Here is a 25,506-nt window from a genome sequence, read left to right on the forward strand (position 1 = left end):
TTATTGATAGTATTTTACAACAAATAGTTGTTAATCTAATCTATAATCGAACAACAAACATACAAAATATTATTTATTTATTTTTAATTCTGAATCCCCCTATTTGTATTACCAAAATGGAATACTTATCATGAATATATTTTAAAGACTAAAAATTCAACATTTTACTTTTATTTAATTTGAGAACAGTGTCAATATTTAAAATCAATGTCATCCATCTAAATAAATTTCTATGATTTTATTTATTATAAATAATTCTCATCTATGTATTTTCAAATCATTCAATTAAATTATTATCTAATAATCAAATAAAATAAAATATTAAAATGACTCTTATCAGTAAATATAAATATAATTTTATATATTTAAATTAATATTAATATAATTTTTAATTGTATTATTTGTTTTATATTAAAAAGAATCTATTTCATTGTTAGGTAACACATTCTCTGGTTTGGACAAGAACACCACTTCAGATATCGCTGTTTCCACTGGAAATTCTTCTATTGATTCCGAAAACCAAGAGCAATGTTTTGGTTGGGGCAGAAGAAGAAGAGCTACCACTGTTATCTTTGGTGATGTCAATGTCTTTAATGGTGGTTGTGGTGGATTTGGAAGTTGCGGAGGTTTCTAAAACAAACAAACTTTTATATTTTATTTTGTTATAAATAAATTGTATTTATTTTGTTAGTTTAATATAATTAGTCTATTTTTTTTGTTATTTTCAAATTGGTTTTAAGTTGTGTGGATATTCAACGAATTTTTTTCATATACTAAAGGATTTACAATTTAATTTTAGTTCTAAAGACATATATAACATCACATCTCCTATGTGGTTGACCGATCAAAAAAAAAAACAACAGCTCCAAAGATCTTTATAGTAAAAAATAGACACCGTTTAAAAACTAAACATGGTTTTTCGATTGAATCCTCAACATTCTAGGATATTCAAATAAATATGAAAAAAAAAAAGATGATCAATAATACAAGATAATCCAAAGAAAAAAACAATTCGAAAATATAAAAAATCAAATTAAATAAAAATCAAAAAAAAATCAAATTAAAAAAAAAAGGTGCCTCGAATTGAGGCTTGGAAAAATTAAATAAAAAATAAAAATAAAAAAACACACATTTTGCCAATCAAATCAAAAAAAACCTCACATCATCACAAATAGAAAAAACAAAGTGAATAACACTACAACACACAATTAAGCCATGTCAGCTATTACTAGGTGGCTGTTTACGGCAGTGTTGTTGACAATACTAGTTATCCAAATATTACATATAGAACCAGTACAAAGTATTAGTAGTAGTAATAGTAGCAGTGATAATTATGAATATACATTCACAGCAAATATCGATCCAACAACCACTTTCAGTGAGTGTTCCTTCAAGAACAACACATCGAATTTCACCACATGTCAAAATATAGAAAATGCAAAACAAGCATTCGAAACAGTGTTACAAGTTATTTTAGCACAACAACAGAAACAACAACAGCAACGACCTCCAGTATACAACACCAGAGATTTCGATTACTCATCGCCATCATCATCCAATGATATGGCAAATCTAAAGGAGAATTCTCTGTTAATTTTGAAAATGGTTGCCAACACCTATCAAGCGACTGGCAACACCAATATCGATTTTTTCGGGCTGAACGTGCTCATCACCAAAGACGGTGGCAATCGCTATAGCATCGATATGACAGGAGCGGCGACAGCGCTGTTTACAGTGGATGGCAATCAATACGACGAGCGATTGCCACGGACATCGATCGTCTTTGAAAATGCCAACATCGTAAATTGTAACATTATTAAAAAGCCAATGGGCAACCGTGCCGCTCTCTTTATGGTCAAGTCACCCAACACCAAACTCCACATAAACAACTGTCAAATGGATAGAATCGAGTTGACACCGCCATTCTCTGATATCTTTTATTTCGAAATGCCATGGTCGACCTCGGCAGCCATGCTGACGCCCTACAACCTCACCATCACCAACTCACTGGTTTCCGGCACCACCGGATCCGGTAATCTCGTGTACGCACTGTCAGGTCTACACTTGAACATCGACAAGACCAATGTCCGCTCCAATCTCTTCCAAACTGGAATTGTTCACCGCGACGGATCCGCCTCGATCTCGTCGTCAAACTTCCAAGGAAATCGCGCCATCGAAAAATCGTTGCTCAGTTTCACGCGAAGCTCAGTTGCCGTCGTCGACTCTACGTTTAGCGAAACGACCATCGACAGCAACCAAGTACTGGTAAAGTCGCTGTTCCAGCTCGTCGATTGCGTAGCACCGGCCATCTCCAGTTCCTCCTTTAAGAACAACAATTACCTCTCACAGATCGCAGCGATCAACACCTCGTTGACACTGACCGACAACCACTTCCAGGACAACAACTACGCCACCTACGGTTCGGCAATCTTTATCAAGCCCTATCTCGATGAGATCGAGTGGAACACTGGACAGGCGCCGAGCCAGCTCAACTCTGAGCTCGAAAAGCAACGTCACGAGCAAGCGTTGGCCATTCGCGAAGCCGACTCGCTCGTCTCCATCAACAAAGTGGTGATCCATAACAACACATTCATTGGAAACTCTGCGAACTTTGGTGGTGCCATCTACTCGAACAACGTCGAGAGCATCGAGATGACACACTGTCGTTTCCACGATAACAACGCAGGTTTCTCTGGCTTTTCGATCTACTCAAAGAACGTCACCAACCTGGCGATCTCCAACTCCAACTTTAGTAGCAGTGCTACCGACAACAGTCAGAAGCCAATCACCTGTTACCAAGGTGGATCGCTACAGTTTTCAAACATCACCTTCAATAACATCGCCTATTCAAACTCGTTCGATTGCAGCCAGGACGGTTGCAATATCTACTCCAACTCTGACACTCACTGCTCATCATCCTCCCATTCACATCACTCAATAACATCAAGCTTAGTTGCTTGTTTATTTGTTTTATCATTTATATTCATTTTATCATAAATATCATCATCAACACTCACATACAACAACAACAACAACAATATACATATTTTTATATAAAAAAACCAATAACCAAGTTAAACAAAACCAACTAATATCCTATCCTTCCTTAATAATATCTTTTTCTTTGTTAAATAAACTTTTAAATTATTTAAAAAAAATATAACAAAAAAACAATGAGTTAACTTCTAGATATTAAAAAATAAATAATAATAAATTAAATTTAATCTGAGGTTGCAATTTTTTTCAAATATATTTGCTGAACATTGATTAATTGTGTGTTGTTTTCAGTTTTTTTTAATTATTATTGTTTTGTTTGTTGTTTATGTTTATTTTTATTTATTAGTATTTGTTTGTTTTCTATTTTTGTACATAGTAGATTGTGATATAAAACATAGTTAATAGATTCAATAAAAATCGATTATTCAATTATAATGAGTAATCAAAGTGTTGTAACACCTAATTCACCAGGTGTACAGTCACCACCAAACAACGGAATTGGAACACCTGGTACTCCTGGTGGAATGACCGGTAGTAGCAACAATAATAATACTTCAACCACCAATAATAATAATAATAGCAATAATAGTGGTAATAGTTCATTTTTAGATATATTAAATTCATGGAAACAATTCAATGTTGAGAATAAAAAGGTGGAGTTGGAATCGTTTATCTCACAGATTGCAACGCTTAAGGACGATTGTGTACAGTCGAGAAAGGTGTTGGCCAAGCAGACACAGGACTTTAAGAAGGTTGCCGACGATGAGAAACTAAAGACTTTCGGTGCGCTACTCAAACTCTACCAGGAGGAAGTCGATAAGCTAACGAAGCGTAGCAAGTTCTCAGAGACCTGTTTCTTCACGCTCTACAAAGACCTCTCGGACACGGTAGATCCGGTGCCTGCACTCACTGCGGCACTCGATGAGTACGCCAAGGTAGACTCTACCGCCAAGCTCGAGATTGAGAACAAGAAGTTGCAGTTGGAACTGGCTGACTTTAGAAAGGAGTTTCAAGAGATACAGAATCAGGAGGTCACCATTCGTCGACTCGAAGACAAGGTCAAGGAGTATGAATCGCGAATGGAGAGTTCCACCAACGAACGAATTGCATCGCGTGAACAAGAATTGAAACAAGACTACAAAGCAAAGATACACGTACTCAAAGATAGAAATCAAGAGTTGAATCGTCAGATCTCACAGCTACAAGAGGATCTAAACAAGATAACAAGAACACACGATCAAAATCAATCTCAAATATTCGATCTTAAAGTTAAGCATGGTAATGTCAAAAAACAAACAAAGTTTACTACAAATTCAAATTTACTTATATTCATTCTATAATTTATAGATGATGAACTGTCATCAAAACAATCAGAAGTGGATATGTTAACAAGTGAGATCGATAGAATTTCAACAAAGCTATCAACTTTACAAGCTGAAAATTCATCTATTCGTGAAGAATCATTAAAGTATGTTTGAAAAGAAAATAGAATAGGTTAGCTTAGATTATTTAGTTTACTAATAATTTATTAATATTATTATTAATATTGAAGGGAAAAGAATTCTATTCAACCTTTGGTAAAGAGAATTGCGGAATTGGAATTAGAGTTGCTACAGAAAGATTCAGAGATTTCAAAGTTGAACGATCAATTGATTGAATTGAAACAGTCACTCAAAGATGAAAAATCGACGCTCAAAGAGGTTCTGACACAGTTGGATATTGAACGTGAGAAGATCGAAAAGATGGAGAAGCATATTCAGAACAATCCGTCACCCGCCGACTATGAGAATGTAAAGCGTGAGCTTGCAACGCTTCAGGCGATTGTCGGATCGGACGAAGTGACCAACAGCAACCAACAGAATGTAGATAAACTGATGAAAGAGAAGAATAGACAGTTGGAGAATGAACTCACCAAGCTACGACTTACAGCCGGCACCTACGAGACGGAACTGGACGAATCTCGACGAAGAGTACAACAGTTGGAGTCGATTCAAATCGAGCAGAGTCAACTCATTCACCGACTTGAAGAGGACATCACCACTCGTGGCGGTAGTAGCATGCTTAACAATGGCGGTCTCATTGGCAACAGTGGAAACGTCAACGCTAACCAACCACAAGACTTGGAATCACTGATAAGCCAATCAACAACACCAAGTCTTAACCAATCTTTGAACAACCTTCCCGACTCAACATCGTCACAATCAACCATCGTCGTACAATCCAAAGATGATAAAATGTTAGACATTGTAGTCGGACAAAGAGATAGATTCAAAGTAAAGAATTTAGAATTAGAAGGTGTAAGTTGTTAATATATATACTATCTATCTATTTCTGCTGACATTGAAAAGAATATTCCAACTAACTAGTTATGTTTGTCTTCTCTTAGGAAAAATCTCAATTGGAAAAACAATTGGAAACATGTAAATTAGAAACATCTTCGTTGAAACAAGATAATATTAAGCTATATGAAAAGATTAGATTCCTTCAGAGTTATGATAAGAATAGAGGTGGTGGTATAATCACTGGCAATCCAAAGAGAGCAGAGAATTCCTATGACTTGGAGAGAGCTGGTGGTGGTAGCAGCGGAAGTGGTGGTGGTAGCGGTGGTGGAAGATCAAATAACACCGGCGGTGAAACCGAGGAGAAGTACGGAAAGCTCTATGAAGACAGTATCAATCCATTCCTATCGTTTAACAAGAAAGAGAAATACAGGCGATACAAAGAGATGAACACCGCTGAGCGTGTCATCTTGAACACCTCAAGATTCTTCCTCTCCAACAAATACAGTCGTCTCTTCCTCTTTATCTATTCAATACTTTTGCATCTCTTGGTTTTCATTACACTCTACAAGCTGGCGGTGACCACCGCCGAACAACACGCCGACGACTATGTTCCAGGTGCCAACAATCAATTCAACATAGACACACTAATAAATAATCAAACAAAGTCAGGATCTGAATGAAAAAATATTCGTCCAATCAATCAAAATTATTGAAAATTTTAAGGTTTTTTTTTTTGTTCTATAAAAAATATTTAAATAAAAATTAGTTATAATATTAAGTTTTTCTTAATAAATTATTTTTAATTCTAAGAATTTTAAAGAATAATAACAACAACATTCATTCTAAATATAGAAATTATTATTATTATTTTATTTAAATATGTTAAGAGGTATCACGACCTTTCAAAAAATAAAATAAATAAAAAAAATTATTAATAAAATCTTTGAATTTAATTCAAATTAAATGTTTATGTAGTACGTTTATTTAGTTTTTGGATTTTTAAGATGAAACGTTGAGTCTCTTTGCCAAAAAAAACAGGCAACACCAACACAGTGATTTAAAATTTTATTCTGTGTAGAGAATCCCAGGTTAGATTTTATCATGATTTTTTCATGAAAAAAAGTAAAAAACCAAACTGTATTGATAAATTACCCCCAACAATGACAGAGTTCCCATTTTTTTTCGATTATTTTTTTAATTAAAAACCAAAAAACCAAAAAACCAATAAAATAAAGCTGTTTAAATTATCGCCTACAAAACCAAAAACTTTAAAAAGGTGTAGTTTCTCAACACTAAAAATCAAATTATTATTTCCCCAATAATACACAACAAACAATATATATATTTTTATATATAATTAATTTTCATAGAAGTAAGTAATAATATATTATTAGTTTATTTATTTATTTTACACAAATTCTCTCTTTTCTTTTAATTCACTTTCTTACGCACCACTCACTCTTTACACTCTATTTTTATGTTCTAATGTTGTTTTAATACAACAACAACCAATTCCACCCCAATATTACACCAATAAAAACCTTCTCATCTCATCTCACATCACCTTTCATCTTAATAAAAATCATTAAAAACACAAAATAATTTCAACAATCAAACACCAGTAACATCCTTATTTTAATGGTGATGATTGGATTTACAATTTTAAATATAACAATCATCTTCATCATATTCTATATTAATAAGAAAAACAACCAATTTATTTAATAATAATAATAATTAAATTTAAATATTTAAAAAATAACATCATCACATCACATTTCTATAAATAATTACAATATATCTCTTTCTTTTTCATTTAAAACAAAAACCATATATTCTATATATATATTTAATTATCAAAACAAATTATATTAATTAATTTTATTTTTTATTTTAACTTTTTTTTATTTAGTTAGTTAGATAAAAAATAGATAAATCCTCGTTTATTACAATTTATAACCAATATTATTAGCTTTTTCCACCAGCAAAAAATTCAATTGATATCCAATAGTCATTTAATGACGGCCCTTATCCTTAATACCAACTTTGACCATAATCCTATTAGTCTTAGTAAAGTTGAGACCACAACTTTAACTGGAGTCAAGACAAGCCAATCATCGATCTTGTTGAGCGGTCTTTTGTCAAGTGTTGCCACTGCCACTACCGCCACCTACGAGCCGATCATTCATGGATCCTCTGCCTCCAACGTCCCCACTTCATCAGAAACTGTACGCTTTGCCATAAAGCACAAGTCCTATTCCTGATGAGGCCGACAGCACTGTATTGATCCGAGAAAAGGGGTCATCCCCTGCCACCGATTCAAACGCCTGGTCGCTCGGTGGTAAACGTCACCAGTCAAAGTCGGAACTACCTGGTATGTCTCTCGATAGCAACGCCACTGTTTTGAGGGAGGTATTCGACCCTGATGATGAGGGATGCATTCAAGCTCTTCAGCTTTACGCACTGAGCTTCCTCTCCCCTTACGAGCCCTCAGAGAGACAGATTGCCAGATTGGTAAGATCACACTTTTACCGTATCATCGTTATGGAAGATCACAATAAGCTGGTCGTTGCATGTGCATTCATAGTTGAGCATCATGAGTACAACACCTACCATATCGATTACCTCTGTGTACGTCCTGGTATGAGAGGTGCCGGTCACGGTGGAAAGTTCTTCCAGCAATTGATGACCTACCTCCGTTATGAACAGCGATACCCAATGGTTACGCTCGAGAGTGAGACCAAGATGGTCGGATGGTACTTGAAGTTGAAGGTTCTCCATTTGAACGTCGAAAGTGACAGTGTCGAGCAGGACGGTGAAACCTTGAGATGGTGGTTGCTAATGGTGCCTTTGGGTGACGTGATCAACCTCCAGGAAGGTGAAGACACCCCTCAGCAGTTGATCATCGTCAACAGTTTATCTGTCACCCAAGTCACCCAAACCACACTCCAATCTCTTGTCAAAGGTCTAAAAATGCTTCTCAAGATTGCTGCCCACGAGTTAGAAGCTCAAATCGAAAGAGTCATTCCTTTGATGATCTAAATTGATAGCCATCTGTTGTTCCTAACAATTACCAATCTACCATAAAATTTTACCAATTTCGCAATAAAAATGTTCCTTTCATCATATAAAAAATAATATTCTTTTTATTAATAATCTGATAACAATTTAAATATAACTTTACAGATATCAATTTTTTTTCTTTCATAATTTTTTGTATCTTATTTATTGATTTCATAAACTGTTATTTATCATTTATTAAATAAAGAGAGAATGCTAAACAATATTTAGTAAAATGTAGAGAAAAAAGATTAAAATTAAAAACTAATTGATTTTTATTGAATAATAATTTTTGTTGGTTGGTTCCAAGTACATTATATCACTTTAATGTCTTCTCTTTCTGCATACCCAGCTTCTCCATTCACGGCTATAGAAGCAATCCAAATCACTTGGGAAACGATTGGCTCCAGTTGGTGACGCGTCAGCGGAGAACATTCCTGCTCCTTCAATACCAAAGTCAGACTCACCGCTAGAAATCAAAGAAGAGGTGTCTTGGACCAATCCTGGATTAACTAAGGTAGTAATGTTTTCTGCAAATATTGTTAATATAAAATTTTTTAAAATAAAGAAACTATTTGTGAGAAAATAATATACTTACTGATAATAGTCATATTATTTGGAATAATATTTGTTCAAATAATCAATTTGATTTGAATTATATAAAATTCTTTAAATTCAAACTATTTATACTTTATTTTTTTCATAGTTTAAAGGTATGACTACCCATATTAATTAATTTGTAAATGTTTGATAGATTTTTTTTTATTATTATTTAAATTTGGTTATTTTCAATATATACAGTAGCTAGTTATAAATATGGATATTATTTTGCATTGTTTGTTGTTGTGGTGGTTGAGGGGTCAACGAAGCCGGTATGTGTTTTGGCAATAAATTTGTTGTGAGCAAAAGACAGCAAACCATTGCCTGAAAATCTTTGGAGAGCCTCTACTTTACGAACTGGGAATGGTGGTAGTTCGTTATTCTTTGATGGACTATCTCTTGAGAATTTGTGTAGCAAAGTAATAGGTTTGTTTCCATTACGTTTGGCATGAATAGCACATTGAAGAGCACTTCCAAACTCTGCACAAATCAACTCTTGGTCATCTGCTGAGCTACCTTCAATGTTGACTGCCGGTCTCAAAGTGATATACGGTACTTTGGTATTCTTTTTGAATGGCTGGATGAATGAAGGTGGTTTCCAAGTGGATGGATTTTGGAACCAAATTTGAATACCAACTTGTTTCTCATAGACTTTGGATCGTAGTGAACTCGAAACCGTTCTATTCCAATTGGTGAATCTACCTACCTTTACCTTGTAGATATCCTTGAGTGGGAAGACCTTGTCGTGGATGACACTGAGGGTTTTCCAGTCATATTTCAAACGATGAATTGCTTCTGTTGTAATGAGGACAATACGATCACTCTCATAGTCTTTGAAGTTGATGCTATACATAATCCAACCCTTGATAACACGTTCACCGGCTGGAATAACCTTCTGAGAGTGAGTAATCGATTGCGTGATATTTGGTGGATAGTGATAAGAGTCTGGACGATTCAAAAACTCTTTGACCTCTGCTATTTTTCCACACCAAACTGAAATATCCATATCTTGATCGATTTGTTTCCAGAATTTCACTTCATCAGTCAAAGTTTTGATGTAATCTTCATGTTGAGTGATATCTTCAACGGAATCACCTTCCTCAGCACCAGCTATTTTAGTTCCAACAAGTTCGCTTGATAACATCGAAAGTGGAGTGGATGGTGGTGAAATAATAGTGGCTGCTTCTTTCAATACAATCTCCATTCCCGGTGCTTTCTTTACTGGTGTACTGGTTGGACTGACCAAACATAGACATTGCCAGTCGGAGGCTGCTACCTGCTGAACAATAGCACCTTGAACACTTTCAATACGTGATGGTGACTTTATCTTCATACCTGTTCCAATTCCAATATGTGGATTACCCCAGGCAAACAGAGATCCTTTATCACTTATTGCGAAACAATTGAAAGAAGTGCACTCCAATGTCGATATCGTTCCGAATCTTGGAACTTTCTGTGGTCTATCATAGAAATCAGCAGTATTCGATGGGTTGATAAAGTCCAATAACTCACTCTCCTTCGATCCCCACATATAGACATCTCCCTCCAAAGTGACACCTGCTGCATAGTCTGGACCAGCTGCAATCGATACGAATTTATCTGGAATGTCACGAATCAAAGTTGGAAGACTTGCAAATTTGTTACTTCCATGTCCAAGTTGACCTTGCAGACCTTCTCCCCACGAGAGAATATGACCGGAATCTGTCAGCATCATCGAGAAATTTCTACCGGCTGCAATATCGATCGCCAAAAATGTTTGATCTTGTATTTTCTTTGGACCTTTCTCAGTGGAAGATCTATTTCTATTGCCAAGTGCCTTTCCCATACCCCAAGCATAGATTGCACCGTTCTTGTCCAATGCCAAGCAATGTGTTCCACTGACTGCCAGCTTCTTTATTCCAGTCTGGAATCCCTCCAACATTCTTGGATGTACCGAATCAGCTTCCTGTCCGGTTCCTTGAATATAATTGATTGCTTTTCCCCAACCGTAGACAGAACCACGATCTGTTATTGCAAAAGCTACGTCATCGATACAAGCGACACACTGAACAACCTTGACCATGTCCAAATCCCATAGTCTCGATGGTTCTTTGCATATTGTTTCTGTTCCTTGACCCAGAGCATATCCATTTCCCCAGGCGTACATTGCACCATCTTCGTAGACGGCATATGAACATTTACTTCCAACTGCAACACTAATTGGTTTTCCCTTGTCGTCCAAGTTCTTTGTGTTTCTAAAGATAACCATTGAGTGATCCACTTCATTTCCAGTACCGAAAATTGAACCTGTACTCAAGACTTTTGGATCTGTGATATCTGGATTGGCCATCCACTCTGGAATATCTGGATATCTTGGAAGCTGTTTTCCTTGATATTCTTTCAAATCAACTTTTCCAACAATCTCTGGAATCTGACCATTTAGATTGCTTGTCATTAAAAACAATGTGTAACTTTCACATGTTGCAAATGCACTGATTCTAATATCTGCTTCCACTGCAGTTGGCAATCCAACAACTTTTTCTGGAGTAATTAAATTTCTTGTATGATTTGTACCCAAACTACCTTTTACTATAAATAAATAATAATAAAATATCATTAATATCAACTTTATGCGGAAGGTTGTTTAATAACAAATAATTACCATTGTATCCCCATGAAAAAACATCACCTGATTCTGTGATTACAAAATTAGAATAGTAGGAACTGTGAATATAGATAGATTTTGGCAGTGCATCTATAAACATTGGTTTCAATTGAGCGTGATCGTAGGTAACCATGTTGATACCGAGTGCACCATTCTTGTTGAGTCCCCATGATAATACTCTTCCATCGTCGGTGAGAATGACTACGTGTGAATCACCACAAGTCACCTGTGATACTTGACCATTGTCTTTGAATTCAAGAAGTACAGGTTGATCAGTCTCCAAATCACGTGTGGAATCCAAACAGTGTGCTACCTCCTGGTCACCCACTCCATAGAGTTGACCGTCATCGGTGAGAAACAATGTGAATGAATCTCCGGCAACTATCTGTTTAAGTTTCGTTTGAGAATTGAGAATCTTTTCATACTTTGGAAAACGTGTCGGTGTGGTAAAGAGCTCACCACGGTAGCCGAAAGGACGTCCCCAAAAGTAGATTCCACCTGACACTGTGATCGCAACGGAATGGCAGACTCCCACCACAACTTGGTGCACCGGTGAATCGAATCCATCGACGAATCTCGGTGTCATTATATCGATTTCACTTCCGAGTCCCGTACGGAAATCATTGGAATTACCGATGGTAAAGAGAGAACCGTCCTCCATCAACACGAAAATGAAATTCTTACTCTGGTGAGTGTTGCATACCACCGATTTAGCTTTCGATTTGTCCAGTGGTGCAATCGGAGTCGGAGTGTTGTATGTGGAGCGAGTCTGACTACCAACCATGCCAACGCCACACGCACTAACAACACCGCCGATCACCATGTAAGTTGTCTCAGTGGCGCATGCTACCGATTGCACGATTGGCTTCTCTCCAAAGTTTGCCAATGCCTGTTTATATACATCGGATTCACCTGGAACCACAGAGTTCTTACTCAATCCACTACCAACACCTGATCCACAACTCCATATTGAATTAACAGACATATTTTTTTATTGGTAAAAAAAAAAAAATTAAGTAAAAAAACAAATAAACAAAAAAAGGGTATAAAAAAGAATTAAAGAAATTAAATGTTACTAATTTGAACTTATTATTATGAAAATTTTGTGTTGTTTGTTTGATTGTTTTTTTTTTTTTTTTTAATTATAGCAAGTAATTTGATTGATTGATCTTGTGTGTTTTTGTTTTTTTTTCTTATGTATGTGTTGTGTGTTTATATTTTAAGTATATTTTTTATTAATTAAAAGTACTGATATGCATTTAACAAGACCAGTGATTTAACCAAAAGATGATAAATTAAAAAAAATAAAATAAAATCAGTTTAATCTAGATGGCAAAATCTAGATAAGAAAAATCAGTGTGGTTGTTTTACTCGAAACAAGGAACGTTGAAATGAAAATCGATTTTTTTGCCAAAATAGTAAAAGTGAAGATTTTCTGTTGCTTTATCTTAAAAACAAAATAATAAATAAATAGCTAAATATATTTTTATCGTTTATCTAAAACTAAAAAAAGATGTAATTATTTTTAAGAAATACTGTTATGTTATGTAATGATGAATGATGAATACTGTTATGTTATGTAATGAATAAAATTAAATTAAAAAAATGAAAAATTTTTATTTGATTTAAATGATAAACATTCTTAGTCAGAATTTGTTCGTTTTTTTGTTTGCACAAAAGCCTCATTTTTGGGTTTTGTTTTTAATCGGAACTGCTTATTTTATTATAATAATTATTTATTTTTTAAATTAACAATGAATAATCGATCTTCTTTTCAATTTTCCCAATAAAAACCATCGATCAGCTCACCACAATGAATAATGAGATTGATAATTGTTCGTTGGGAAATAATCGATTAATAACATACATCTTAATAAGCATATGATAATGAAAGTAACATTTATTTTTATGTATTTATTTTTTGAAAAATGAATTGTTTTATAAGTTATAACCTAACTCATCGAAAAGGTCACAACCTTCAGAGATATTGTCAAGATTGGTCATACGTATTTTGACTCTTAACTTGATAGCATTCAAGGCCTTGTCGTTTTGAATATATCTTGGCCATCCAACAGGTGTTTCGGCTCCTAAATTTGGATCACCATTCTCAATGAAATTGTACCAATAGTTGGAGATATTCGCAGCCATTTCTCTCTCTTCAACGCTAACATTGAATCCAATCAAATCATAACTATTGAAAACATATGGTACTATAGAAAAGATTGGTTAGAATCAAGATCGATCTTGTTATTCTTCTCTTAAGAGAATTTGAACTACTATTTTTAAATTACTTACATTCATCACCATGACAAGCAGAAGTATGACAAAACGGTAACGATCCATTGAATGAGTTGACATGTGTGTATCTATATAGATAAGTCATATCACCATTTTTGGAAAGAGCACGTGCCATATAACGATTTGGACATTTAAACAAAAGATCATTCAAAAGTCTAGCCAAAATTGGTCTGTTGTCTCCTGGCAATGATACTCCTGGATAGAGATCCAACACTTGATTCTTGATTTCAGATGAATACTTTCTGAAAATTGTATTTACAATCTGGTTATAAATTATTTTAGCCAATTTCCTACATATTATAATTGTTGTAGTTTTTGTTGTTAAAATCATAAGAAATAAAAGATTTTTCAATAAAATTAAAATCTTACAATTTAAAAAATGGATATACAAAAACATCCCCTTCATCAACATTTTCACCAAGAATCACTGGAACATGGTTGAAATTACCTTGTTCGAATGCATCGAGTGGCTGTGATGGAATTACTGGTCCGTCGATTACAGGTGTCCATTGGGTGATAGTTCCAATTGGATTTGTTAAATTCAGAGTTTGTCTCATTTCATTTTGGATTTTGGTAATCTCGGCTGCTGAGAGATCTTTAAGACATTGGAATGTTGTGCATTTAACTTTCCTTGAGAAGATGGCATAGTTATCTTTTGCTTCTTGAATGGTCTTGAATCCCAAACTGGTAGGGGAGGACTCAACGATTACAGATTGGAATAGATCGTTCGAGAGTGGAGAGATGAGATGTCCAACTACCGACATTGCACCTGCCGATTGACCACCGAGAGAAACCTGGTCGGGATCACCTCCGAACGCAGAAATATGATTTCTCACCCAGTGAAGTGCAGCGATTTGATCGAGGAATCCATAGTTTCCAGAGAGATTGATATCTTCGTTACCAAGGAATCCAAGAATTCCAAGACGATAGTTGATTGTCACCAAAACGATTCCAGCCTCTGCAAAGTGTTTTCCATCGTACAGAGGAACATCAGCTGAACCATCGGTGAAAGCACCACCTGGAATAAACACATACACTGGTTTCAACGAGGTAGTATTGGAAATCGGTGTGAAAACATTGAGGAACAAACAATCTTCATTGGTTCCTTGCACTGGACAAGCGAAACTGGCAAGATTACATTCCTGTGGACAACCATCTCTTTCGTATGTTGCATTTCTGATATCTTCCCAAACATTTGGTGGTAATGGATTTTGCCATCTCAAATCACCAACTGGTGGTTTAGCATATGGTAACTATATAGTTTTTGTTAATTAATACATTGAGAATTCATTAAAGATAAAAGAATAAACTTATAAACATACTCCATAGAATGTACGATGTTTATCGAAAACAAGACCACGAACAGTACCATCAGCATAGGTAACCAATGATGGATCATTACCATGTACGGGATGTGGCTTGGTTTTGGTTGGAGCACCTTGTTCCGTTGCAAAAGATAAACTTATTAACAGTGACAAAACTGTTAAAAGGTATAGATATACTTTCATTCTTTTTATATATAAAAGTTTGGTTTTGTATTTTAGAATATAGTTTTTTATTAATAGTGTTTTGATGAATAAAAGAATTGGAAAAAGCTTACTATTTATATAAAACCATTTCCATACTCCTGATTTAGATTGTCATTAAACTTAATATATGTAAATATAAATTTGTATATCTGTGGGGGTGGGTAACTTAGGTATGGGTGACATAGCATATTGCTGAACATCAATCATATGCAATCATGCATACATGTATGCATATATGCAATAACAAAACCTAACTGATTGTAAATATTGTAAATATTGTCACCTTAAACGTGTATAACACAAACTTTAAAGTGAAATCTGATTGGTTGGTTTAAGTTGGAATTAAATAAAACACCAACATTCATATTTGGAAATTAAATGCTATTGTTATTAAATACAAATCTTAAGTTTAAACCATTCTACAATTTGAATTGAACCGATTTCGAATGAAATGAGATATATTGTGATTTTTTATTGTGTAATTATGTAAATCACAGAACGAGTATTTTTGTTGTTTCGTCCCATTCTTATATTAATATGTATATTGATATTCCAATATTAACATCAATCACAATCACACAATAAATGAACATTGTGATTAATTTAATATATATATATATATATATATATATATTTGTTAACATTGTTATTACACTCACATTCAACATAAAATTGATTTCTTTTAATGTTATAACTCATTTCTTTTAAATACATAAACAACACAACACTGAATTGTATCTAACTGCTGTGTTTTTATACTTTTTCATTTACTTTATTTGTTTTGTTTTACGTTAAATGTGCGAATAATGTGGGTGGTAAATCTGTTACACTGACTTATTACAATTGTCATTCATATGAATGAATCAATCAATTTTCTACCACTCCTTCACTTCATTAATATAATACCTTTTTGAAAAGAAATGATTAGTATGTTCACTTAGTACTACTTTCATACCTTATTAATAAAGAAATGTTGTAAATTGAACAAAACCACATTTTATTTACTATACAACATGATTTGATTGTCAATTAATTTTATTAAATTACTCAAAACAAAACAAATAATATCGATAATTCAATAATTATTAACAATCTAATTGATACTAATTATGATTCAAGTTATCAAACAGTATTGAGAAAAAGAAAAGAGTAAAAAAGAAAGAATGAGGGGATGAAGTTCGCAAAAAAAAATGAAAAATGAAAATTGTGGATGGCTGTGTGAGAATATGGTGAGAATTGCAAATAAGATAGAATTTGTTAGTTGTATCCGTTATCTATATAGTTTATCAATAATTGTCATCGAGAAGTATCCTTATCACAGATTATAGATAGATTAGATAGCAATCAAATCATGCCAAACTACGATTATACAGAAGAAGAGGAGTTGGTCACTTGTCTCGAAGATTTCGAGCCACCCGTACAACTCGACACTTCACTCGCCAAGTTCATCATTGTCGACGGTATTCCCATCGCCAACGAAGCTAAACATGAGAAATTAGAGAGTGTTCTCAAGAAAATCTACGGTCGTTTCGGTACAATCGTTAGTTTCACAATGCCATTAGACGCAAAGAAAACAACTAAAGGGTAACAATCAATTAATTAACAATATTATTATTATTTTTATTAGAAATAATATTTATAAATATAGATAAATAATAATAATATATACAAATTAACTAACTAATTATTTTCATTATTATTGTTAATTACTTGTTGTATATAGATATTGTTTTGTTGAATATTCAGAGAAAGATTCAGCTGTCGAAGCAATCAATACAAATAATGGTGTATATCAATTGGATCAGGTTCACAAATTGAAGGCAACAGCATTCGAGGAACACTCGAAATACTCGAATTTGAGTGAGACCTACGTCCCACCAAAAGCAGAGGACTTTGCACAGACCAATACAAACTACTACGAATGGCTCTACTCTGAGCGTTCGTTGAAGGGATTCGATCAGTTCGCGCTGAGCTACGGTGACAACACTGAGATCTGCTGGAATGAGATGAATCTCGGTAAGCCAATCACAGAGAGTCTCCAATCGAAATGGACTCAAAGCTATGTACAATGGTCGAATTCCGGTGCCTACATGGTCACCATCCACAAGGAGGGTGTAAAGCTGTACGGTGGTGAGAACTGGCAACAAGCCGGTTTCTTCAAGCACCAAAACGTGCAACTCGTCGACTTCTCACCAGAGGATAAATATTTGATTACTTTCTCATCGCCAGTCTCTGACAATCCAAAGGACAGCAATTCCATTATCGTCTGGGACGTCCGTTCCGGTAAGCGTCTGCGTTCGTTCCCATCGCCACCAAAGGATCAATTCAGTTGGCCAGCCTACAACTGGAGTGCCAAAGACAAGTACTTCTCACGTCAATTCGAAGACAAGGGTATCAACATCTTTGTCGCCTCCACCTGTAACATGTTGAACGAGAAGACCTTCCCGATCGCCAGATTAAAGTCGTACTCGTGGTCACCATCCGACCCATATCTCTGCTACTTTGTGCCATGCACTGACACCATGCCAGGTCGTGTCTGTATCCTCGAGGTGCCATCGATGAAGATCGTCGCCGAGAAGAGCATCTGGCACGCCACCGACGCTCGTATGCATTGGCAGAACCAAGGTGACTACCTCTGCGTCAGAATCGACAAGGTCGTTCCAAAGTCCAAGAAGAATCAACCAGTCACCACCTCTTTCGAGTTGTTCCGTATGCACGAACCCAACTTCCCAATCGAGAACTTTGAGGTTCCATCGATCACCAAGGCATTCGCCTGGGAGCCACGTGGAAAGAAGCTCTGTATCATCCACGGAGAACACCGTCAAGACATGACCGTCTCCTTCTTTGAAGTCCAAAAGAACAAGGTAGCACTGCTCAGCAAGCTCGAGCGTAGAAAGTTGAACTCTGTTTTCTGGTCGCCACGTGGAACCTACGTTGTTCTCGCACAAGTCGGTGACACTGGTGAATTGGAATTCTACAACACTGCCGACCTCGAAACAATGTCCACCAACGAACACATCAATTGTACATCGGTCGACTGGAATCCATCGGGTCGTTTCGTCACCACCACCGTTTCATTCTTCAAGGTTCAAACCGATACCGGTTTCCGTATCTGGACATTCGCCGGTGAGCCAGTCTACTCGTTGCTCAAGGATCGTTTCAAGCAATTCATTTGGCGTCCACGTCCACCAATGATTCTCTCAAGCAAACAACTCAAGACCATTCGTTCCAAGTTGAAGGAGTACTCACAGCAATTCAAGGAGCTCGACGACCGCGATATCAAGGCCAAGATGGAGGAGGAGAACGCTCGTTTGGATCAATTGATGCAAGAATTCGTTGCTCTCTTGCAAAAAGGAGAAAGAGAATACCAAGAGACCGCCCCAATCAGAGCCAAGATGCACATTTCCGAAGATGTCGATCCAAGAGACGAATACCAAGATTTCGAAAAGGTTGAAGAGATTGTTGATATGACTGTCTCAAAGAAATAAGAACAATATAATAAATAATAATAATTGTTTATTATAGAAATAAAAAAAACTGTACATAAATTTAAATTTCAATCTTTATAAATCAAACTTTTATTCATTTCATATCAACAATTAATAATCCAATAATAATAATAATAATCACAAAGATATTTCAAGAAAAAGATGTATTGTATTGTATTTAAATATTATATTCTTTTTATTATACAAAATCTGTCGACAGACTCTTTTAAACATTATCATACTTCAATCCTCCTTATATCAAGAAAGAAAAAAGGTATTATTTTTTTATGATATTTTTTTTAATTATTATTAAGATAAATTTGGAGTGTCTATAATTGATTGATTTGGATTTGAATGGTTGGAAACAATAATCATTGGATTTTTAGATAAATATTATTGTTATTGTGTTTGATTACTGTAGTGTTGTGGAATGATTAAAAATGGACACTAATGAAAGTAAGAAAAGAAAAAAAAACAAACAAACAATTTTTAGAAGGGGAAAAATGAATAAATAATGGTATTGAATTTGTATGTTGATTGGTTTGTAACCAAAAGGTGTAATGTGTAAGGTTATATTAACTGATTGAAGAATGTATGAATAATCATTATTATGCTATTAGATTGATTACTATAATTGTTGTTGTTGTTGCTGTAGTTGTTATTATTATTATTAGTTTGTTTATATGTTATTTGTTTTTGTTTATATTGTTTGTTTGTATGTTTTTTTTGTTGAAAAAAAAGGATGTTGTTGAATGATTGATTGATTGATTGATTTGATTCCCATTTAAGAATTATAGCAATACACAAGATCTCTTCTTTTTGTGATGAGTTTCACTGTGATCAGTTTGATTCTGACTGTTTGATCTTGCTTTCTTTACTTCTTTTACCAGTTCGTGAAAAGCCTCAGAGACATTGATTCTCTCTTTCGCGCTGGTTTCCAAAAATTTGCAATTCAACTTTCTTGCCAGTTCCTCGCCATCTGCAGTCGAAACCTCTCTAAAGTCTTGAAGATCGCACTTATTTCCTACCAAAACAAACGGTACATTATCCAAATCCTTTACTTTCAACAGGTGAGTGTGTAATCTAGGTATTTCCTTAAAACTCTGTAAATAGGTAATTGAATATACACATAAAAATCCTTCACCTATATTTTTATATTTTATAAAAAAAATTGATCAAAAATTAATAACTGTGCTAATGTGTTGAGTGTGGTATGAGTGTGTATGTTGGTTGTGTGATGTGCAATTGTTGCTTAATTTGTTTTGTTTTGTTTTTTTTAAGATCATTGAGCTGAGTTGAGTGGAATTGTATAACTAATTGACTGACTTACCTGTTCTCATATATTGATCTCTGACAGCACTAAAGTCTTCTTGTCCAGCAGTGTCGTAAATATCTAAAAGACACTCTTCGTTGTCGACTGTCGTTTGCTTTCTATAAGAATCTTCAAGTGTTGGATCGTATTCATCTACAAATCGCTGTGCAATGAATTGAATGGTCAGACATGATTTACCAACACCACCTGGACCAACAAGTACTAATTTAAAATTAAACATTCTTTTGTATGTCTGTGTGTGTTTATATTATATAAATAAATAAAAGTATATATTAAGATGAGTTGAACTGAGCTGAACTGAGTTGAAAACTAAAGTTTGATGTGAATAAATAAATAAAATTAAAATACAAAAATGAATTATTTTTTTAAAAAAAAAAATTAAGATTTATAAATATTTATATATAGATTTGATTTGATTGATTGTGTTTGTGATGAAGATAAGTTTAAAGATAGACAAAGAAGTGATTTATTTATTAGTTTGGTTTGAAAAAAAAAAACAAAGCAAATAAAAATTAGAAAAAAAAAAATATAAAAACAAGAAAAGCACACACTGAATAAATTGGTCAAGTCGAAATAACAACACACCAACAGCAGAAGCAGTTTAAACTTTTTTTATAAATAGACTGCCACGATCTATAATTAAATGTCAACTTAACAGTTAAATAACTAAGATATCTAATAAATATTATATAATTATATATCTTTATTATATATTTATTTCTATCTAAATATTAAACAAAAAATAATCTATATGAAAAAAAAAAAAAGTTTTTTTTTAATGTAAGTTAAGTTAAGTTGTTGCTATTATTATTGAATCAATGATAATTTGATTGATTATCAGGGATTGCTTCAAAAATGGTCCAATATGATCTTTTTTTAAAAAAAAATTCAATAAAAAAACTACTCTTGTTTAAAACAGAAAAACACCAAAAAAATTAATAAAAAAATTTAAAATTAAAACTGCATCAGAGTGGTACCAATTATTTCAGAAAAATGTAAAACCAAATTATATATTTTTTTAAAAAAATTAATAATATCTTCCAACCTTGAGAAGAGAGATGTTGTAATATAATGGAGATAAGAAAAAGATTCAATCGATCTTATTTATGAAACAAAAAAAAAATTATTATTCTTCTAAGCCATCAAACAAATATGACTTGGTTTTTAGTTTTTTTTTGTTTTTTTTTTTGTTTTTTTTTTTAAAACTCAAACCTTATCTAGATATCATATCATCTGGTGAATTTCATTCACGATCGAACCAAGTTGTTTTTTATAATTCCTAATTAATTGTAGTACCTCATTAATCAACTTCAACAAAAAGTAGGAAAAGTACCTATTGAACATTATTGGAATGCCTTCAAATTGTTTTTACTATTACATTTAATTAATTAAAAAATATATATCTATCTATCACTTTTGACATTTCATAGTGTTTATCTTAATATTATAACAATCTTATCTGTCGTTTTTTCAGAAAAAGAAAAAAAAAACAAACTAAAAATATAAACCATGTTTTTGTGTTATTGTTGGGTTACATATAAAAGTGAAAGATAGAAAGTTAAGTTTTACGATAAACTTAATAATTATATTGCTTCGTTTTACAACAATTGGAAGATTGATTGAATTCAAACTAATAGCAACAACACTGGAGTGTGTGCAACTTGATTTTCATATCTTTTATTTTATTGGCTTACAATCAGGCAAGGGTCAATTAATTATTAATAATTATTTTACATTTTTTTTTTTTGTGTTTTTTCATTTTTTTTTTTAAATGGTAAATAGTATTAAAATAATAAGAGTAATTTTTTTGGTTTTAATTGAAAAAAAAAATTATTTGAATTCAGTGGTTTTGGGTGGGTGTGAAAAAAATGAATGATTTCATTTAATTTTGGAGAGAAACTCTTTTTTTTAAAAAATAAAATTCATTTTTTAATATTTTTTTGAAAATTACCTTGCTTGTTAATCCATCATCAAAATCAATCAATAATACCCAACATCAATCATCTCTTTTATTTTTATTTTTTATTTTTATTTATCTTATCTTTTTTTTTGTATTATTATCATCTTAAATAATAAATAAGAATTTAAATAGATATATAAAAAGTTTAAATAGTAAGTTTCTTTAATAAATAATATCCAAATAAAACAACAATAATAAAGATAGACAACAACAATATCAATAAATAAACGAAACAAATCAGTTATTTTATTATAAAAAAAAAACAAATAAGTTCTCAATGAATAATGATAATATCTTGTGACATTTATCATATTTAATTTTGAAAAAGGACTTAACACCAACAAACCATCCAAAATCAAATGGCTGAAAATGATCAACAAAAAAGTTGTTGTTTCTTTTTTTTTTTAGCTAAAAAAATAATGGTCTCATTTTTTTTGAATTTTATTTTTACAACCATCAAAAAAAAAACTTCAACTTCAAATATAATATATTAATATTTATTTATATTCTTTTTTTTTTTTTTTACTATACTAGGTTTATATTTTCAAAAACAAACAACAACAAAGTAAAATTTAGTTTAGTATATAGTAGTATAATAATAATAAAACAAACAAACAAACAATGGCAGGTAAAGATTGGGAAATTGTACAAGAGAAAGCTTTTACTGCTTGGGTAAACTCTGTTTTAGATAAGAGAGGTGAGAAGATCTCTGATGTCGCAAAGGACCTCAGTGATGGTGTAAAATTAATATTCTTCTTGGAGCTCATCTCTGGTAAAAAGTTCAATAAAAAGTTTGACTATGAACCAAAGGCTCGTATCAATATGATTCAGAATCTTGCATTGGCTCTTCATTTCCTCGAAGATGAACTCAAGATTAAAGTCCAAGGTATTGGTGCTGAAGGTATGTCTTTTTTTTTTTTTGCTATTGAAAATAATGAATATTCATTTACTAATTAATCCTCAATGTAACTTTATAGATTTCGTTGACAATAATAAAAAGATGATTCTTGGTTTCCTTTGGACATTGTATCGTAAATATCGTATTGCAGTTATTAGTGAGGGTGACAAGAGCTCTGAGGAAGGTCTTTTGTTGTGGTGCAAGAATACCACCACTGGATATAATGGAGTCAATGTAACATCGTTCACCAAGACATTCCGTGACGGTCTTGCCTATTTGGCGTTGGCCCACAAGTTTGATCAATCACAATTCAATTTCGCAGACTATGAAAAGTTGGATCCAATCGCCAGATTGAATGCCGCCTTTGAGTACGCAGAGAAGGGTCTCGGTGTGCCCAAGTTGCTCGAAGCCGAAGAGGTCATGCGTGGAACCACCGATGAGCGTTCTCTCGTTTTGTACACCTCGTTGTTCTTCCATGCCTACCGTGCCAAGGAAGAAAAGGAGCGTTTGGAAGCCTCAAAGTCAGACCTCGCCTCCAAGTTGGCCGGTCTCCAAAACTCTTTGGAAAGCGAAAAGTTGTCACGTGAGCAACTCATCAAGCAGAAGGACGAGTTGAAGAGTCTGTTGGCCAGTCTCGAGGGTGAAGCCGCCGAGCGTGAGAAATTCCTCCGTGAGTTGGAAGCCAAGCTCGAAGAGATTCTCAAGAACTTGGAGTTGGAGCGTTTGGCTCGTATGGAGTTGGAGTCGCGTCTATCCAAGATGGAGAAGGACAAGGCTATCTTGGAGTTGAAGTTGGCCGAAGCTCAGGACGAGAAGGCTCGTCTCGAGGCCCAGATCGAAGCTGACCGTATTCGTTCCGCTGCCGAGGCACAAAGCCTTGGTTTGTTGCGTAAACACTTGGATCAACACGTACAAGATTTAATTAAATGGCAGAAACTCTCGATTGAAAACTCCTCTTCCACTTTCGACGACCAGATCATCGAGGAAGTCTCTGGTTTACCATTCGGTGAGCAAGTTAAACATTTGGCTACCAAACTGGAAGACGAAAACAAAGCCATTCAAAAGTTGTTACTTTCTAAAGAGGATGATTTGAAGACTGCCAAGAAGAAAGCTGGAAAATAATCAATCAACAAACAAACAAATCAAAACACCCCAACCAACCAAAAAACAAACTTTAGTATAATATTAACCAACTCACATTTATTCCCTCCCCCTGACAAATCACTAAAACAACAAACAACAATCGAAACCAATCATGACAATCTATGATATTATTTGTTGTAAAATTAATATATAAAATTATCTTTGTACAAACAAAAAAAAAATGTTGTCTCATAAAATTATTTTTTGAACCAAAAAAAAAAAAAAACTAAAAAAGGTTAGAATGATTTGATTATTTGAATTGATTTATGCATTCCCAAATCTAATACCTCCATATTAGAGTTTAAACTATAAAAAGTTTTGTTTTTTTTTTATACTATTTCGGCTTTTAAAAAATATAATTTATTTGGGAATCATTGAAATTTGTGTCTGAATTTATAAATAAATGAATTAATTATATCTTTTGGAATGGATAAAAAAAAAGTATCAATACTTTTACTTTTTTTTTTTTTTTTAATTTGATTATTTTAAATAATAAAGATATTTTGTGAAATGAAGTTGTTTGTTTAGTCATACCGAATGATATTAAAAAGGCATTCACGTCATATTTCTGGTTACTTTAATCAAAGTTTGTTTTATTCGCATAATAATCCATCGATTTTCCATCGGTTCACTCTAACAATCTTGACTTTAGTTTTAGTTAGATCGTAATCAAGATCTTTCATTAAAAAATAAAATTAAAGAATCAAAAATTCGAAAGAAATATTTTCAAAAAAAATAGTGAGCATTGAAAAAGACCCATTAGCGGTATGTAAATCGACAAAAATTGGTGCATTCTGTGTGTGGTATTATAGTTTTGGCGGACCAGAAAAAAAAAAAAACAAACAAAAAATAAAAAAACTGATCAGTTTTTTTTATTTTATTTCTTAATATCATTATCATTGGAAAACTACAACATTTCTCATATCTAAATTTATTTATTCAATATTAATAATAGGTTTTTTATTTTTACTTTGATTATTTTATTATTTTATTTATTTATTTATTATTTATAAAAAGTAAGAACAAGCTTTGCAAATTAAAATAGGATAGTGATACTCATATTTATTTAAAAGGTAAAATTATTATTTGTTACTTTTATTATATTTATACAATTCAATTTCATTGTAATTACTTTTACTTGCACTTGTTTTAATACCATTGCATTGCATGCAATCACACACTATCACGTGCAAATTGTCTGATTTAGATGCTTTTTTTGTTTTTACATTTTTTTGTTTTTTTTTTTTTTTTTAATTGATTGGTTTCATTGGGTC

At 33.2% G+C, this 25,506-nt stretch overlaps 8 protein-coding genes across 8 annotated transcripts; 4 read left to right on the forward strand and 4 right to left on the reverse strand.

Annotated features, from left to right (window-relative positions):
- Nucleotides 1–326: 326 nt before the first annotated feature.
- Nucleotides 327–2,997, forward strand: PPL_10141 (uncharacterized protein; the record flags this gene model as incomplete). Its single annotated transcript, XM_020580923.1, has 3 exons — nt 327–339; nt 420–626; nt 1,289–2,997. 3 exons carry the CDS (start codon nt 327–329, stop codon nt 2,995–2,997), a joined length of 1,929 nt encoding a protein of 642 aa, XP_020428508.1.
- A 434-nt stretch (nt 2,998–3,431) lies between these two features.
- On the forward strand, nt 3,432–8,321 carry scdA (C-terminal CASP domain-containing protein; the record flags this gene model as incomplete). The annotated part of the gene is made up of 6 exons (XM_020580924.1): nt 3,432–3,588; nt 4,345–4,465; nt 4,550–5,294; nt 5,384–5,943; nt 7,252–7,507; nt 7,578–8,321. 6 exons carry the CDS (start codon nt 3,432–3,434, stop codon nt 8,319–8,321), a joined length of 2,583 nt encoding a protein of 860 aa, XP_020428509.1.
- Nucleotides 8,322–8,663: 342 nt separating this feature from the next.
- Nucleotides 8,664–8,950, reverse strand: PPL_10143 (uncharacterized protein; the record flags this gene model as incomplete). The annotated part of the gene is made up of 2 exons (XM_020580925.1): nt 8,664–8,910; nt 8,934–8,950. 2 exons carry the CDS (start codon nt 8,948–8,950, stop codon nt 8,664–8,666), a joined length of 264 nt encoding a protein of 87 aa, XP_020428510.1.
- Nucleotides 8,951–9,162: 212 nt separating this feature from the next.
- On the reverse strand, nt 9,163–12,568 carry PPL_10144 (uncharacterized protein; the record flags this gene model as incomplete). The annotated part of the gene is made up of 2 exons (XM_020580926.1): nt 9,163–11,507; nt 11,581–12,568. The coding sequence occupies 2 exons, from the start codon at nt 12,566–12,568 to the stop codon at nt 9,163–9,165; spliced, it is 3,333 nt and encodes a 1,110-aa protein (XP_020428511.1).
- Nucleotides 12,569–12,950: 382 nt separating this feature from the next.
- On the reverse strand, nt 12,951–16,109 carry PPL_10145 (carboxylesterase/lipase family protein; the record flags this gene model as incomplete). The annotated part of the gene is made up of 7 exons (XM_020580927.1): nt 12,951–13,030; nt 13,536–13,793; nt 13,879–14,171; nt 14,251–15,134; nt 15,204–15,390; nt 15,634–15,664; nt 16,070–16,109. 7 exons carry the CDS (start codon nt 16,107–16,109, stop codon nt 12,951–12,953), a joined length of 1,773 nt encoding a protein of 590 aa, XP_020428512.1.
- A 221-nt stretch (nt 16,110–16,330) lies between these two features.
- eIF3s9 (RNA-binding region RNP-1 domain-containing protein) lies at nt 16,331–18,898 on the forward strand (the record flags this gene model as incomplete). Its single annotated transcript, XM_020580928.1, has 3 exons — nt 16,331–16,337; nt 16,739–16,994; nt 17,134–18,898. The coding sequence occupies 3 exons, from the start codon at nt 16,331–16,333 to the stop codon at nt 18,896–18,898; spliced, it is 2,028 nt and encodes a 675-aa protein (XP_020428513.1).
- Nucleotides 18,899–19,689: 791 nt separating this feature from the next.
- On the reverse strand, nt 19,690–21,742 carry rasS (Ras GTPase; the record flags this gene model as incomplete). The annotated part of the gene is made up of 3 exons (XM_020580929.1): nt 19,690–19,922; nt 20,229–20,432; nt 21,727–21,742. The coding sequence occupies 3 exons, from the start codon at nt 21,740–21,742 to the stop codon at nt 19,690–19,692; spliced, it is 453 nt and encodes a 150-aa protein (XP_020428514.1).
- Nucleotides 21,743–22,812: 1,070 nt separating this feature from the next.
- Nucleotides 22,813–24,211, forward strand: ctxA (actin bundling protein; the record flags this gene model as incomplete). The annotated part of the gene is made up of 2 exons (XM_020580930.1): nt 22,813–23,092; nt 23,169–24,211. 2 exons carry the CDS (start codon nt 22,813–22,815, stop codon nt 24,209–24,211), a joined length of 1,323 nt encoding a protein of 440 aa, XP_020428515.1.
- Nucleotides 24,212–25,506: the final 1,295 nt, after the last annotated feature.

Source organism: Heterostelium album (genome assembly GCF_000004825.1).
Source record: "Heterostelium album PN500 unplaced genomic scaffold PPL_scaffold12, whole genome shotgun sequence".
In the NCBI taxonomy this organism is placed as follows: domain Eukaryota; phylum Evosea; class Eumycetozoa; order Acytosteliales; family Acytosteliaceae; genus Heterostelium; species Heterostelium album.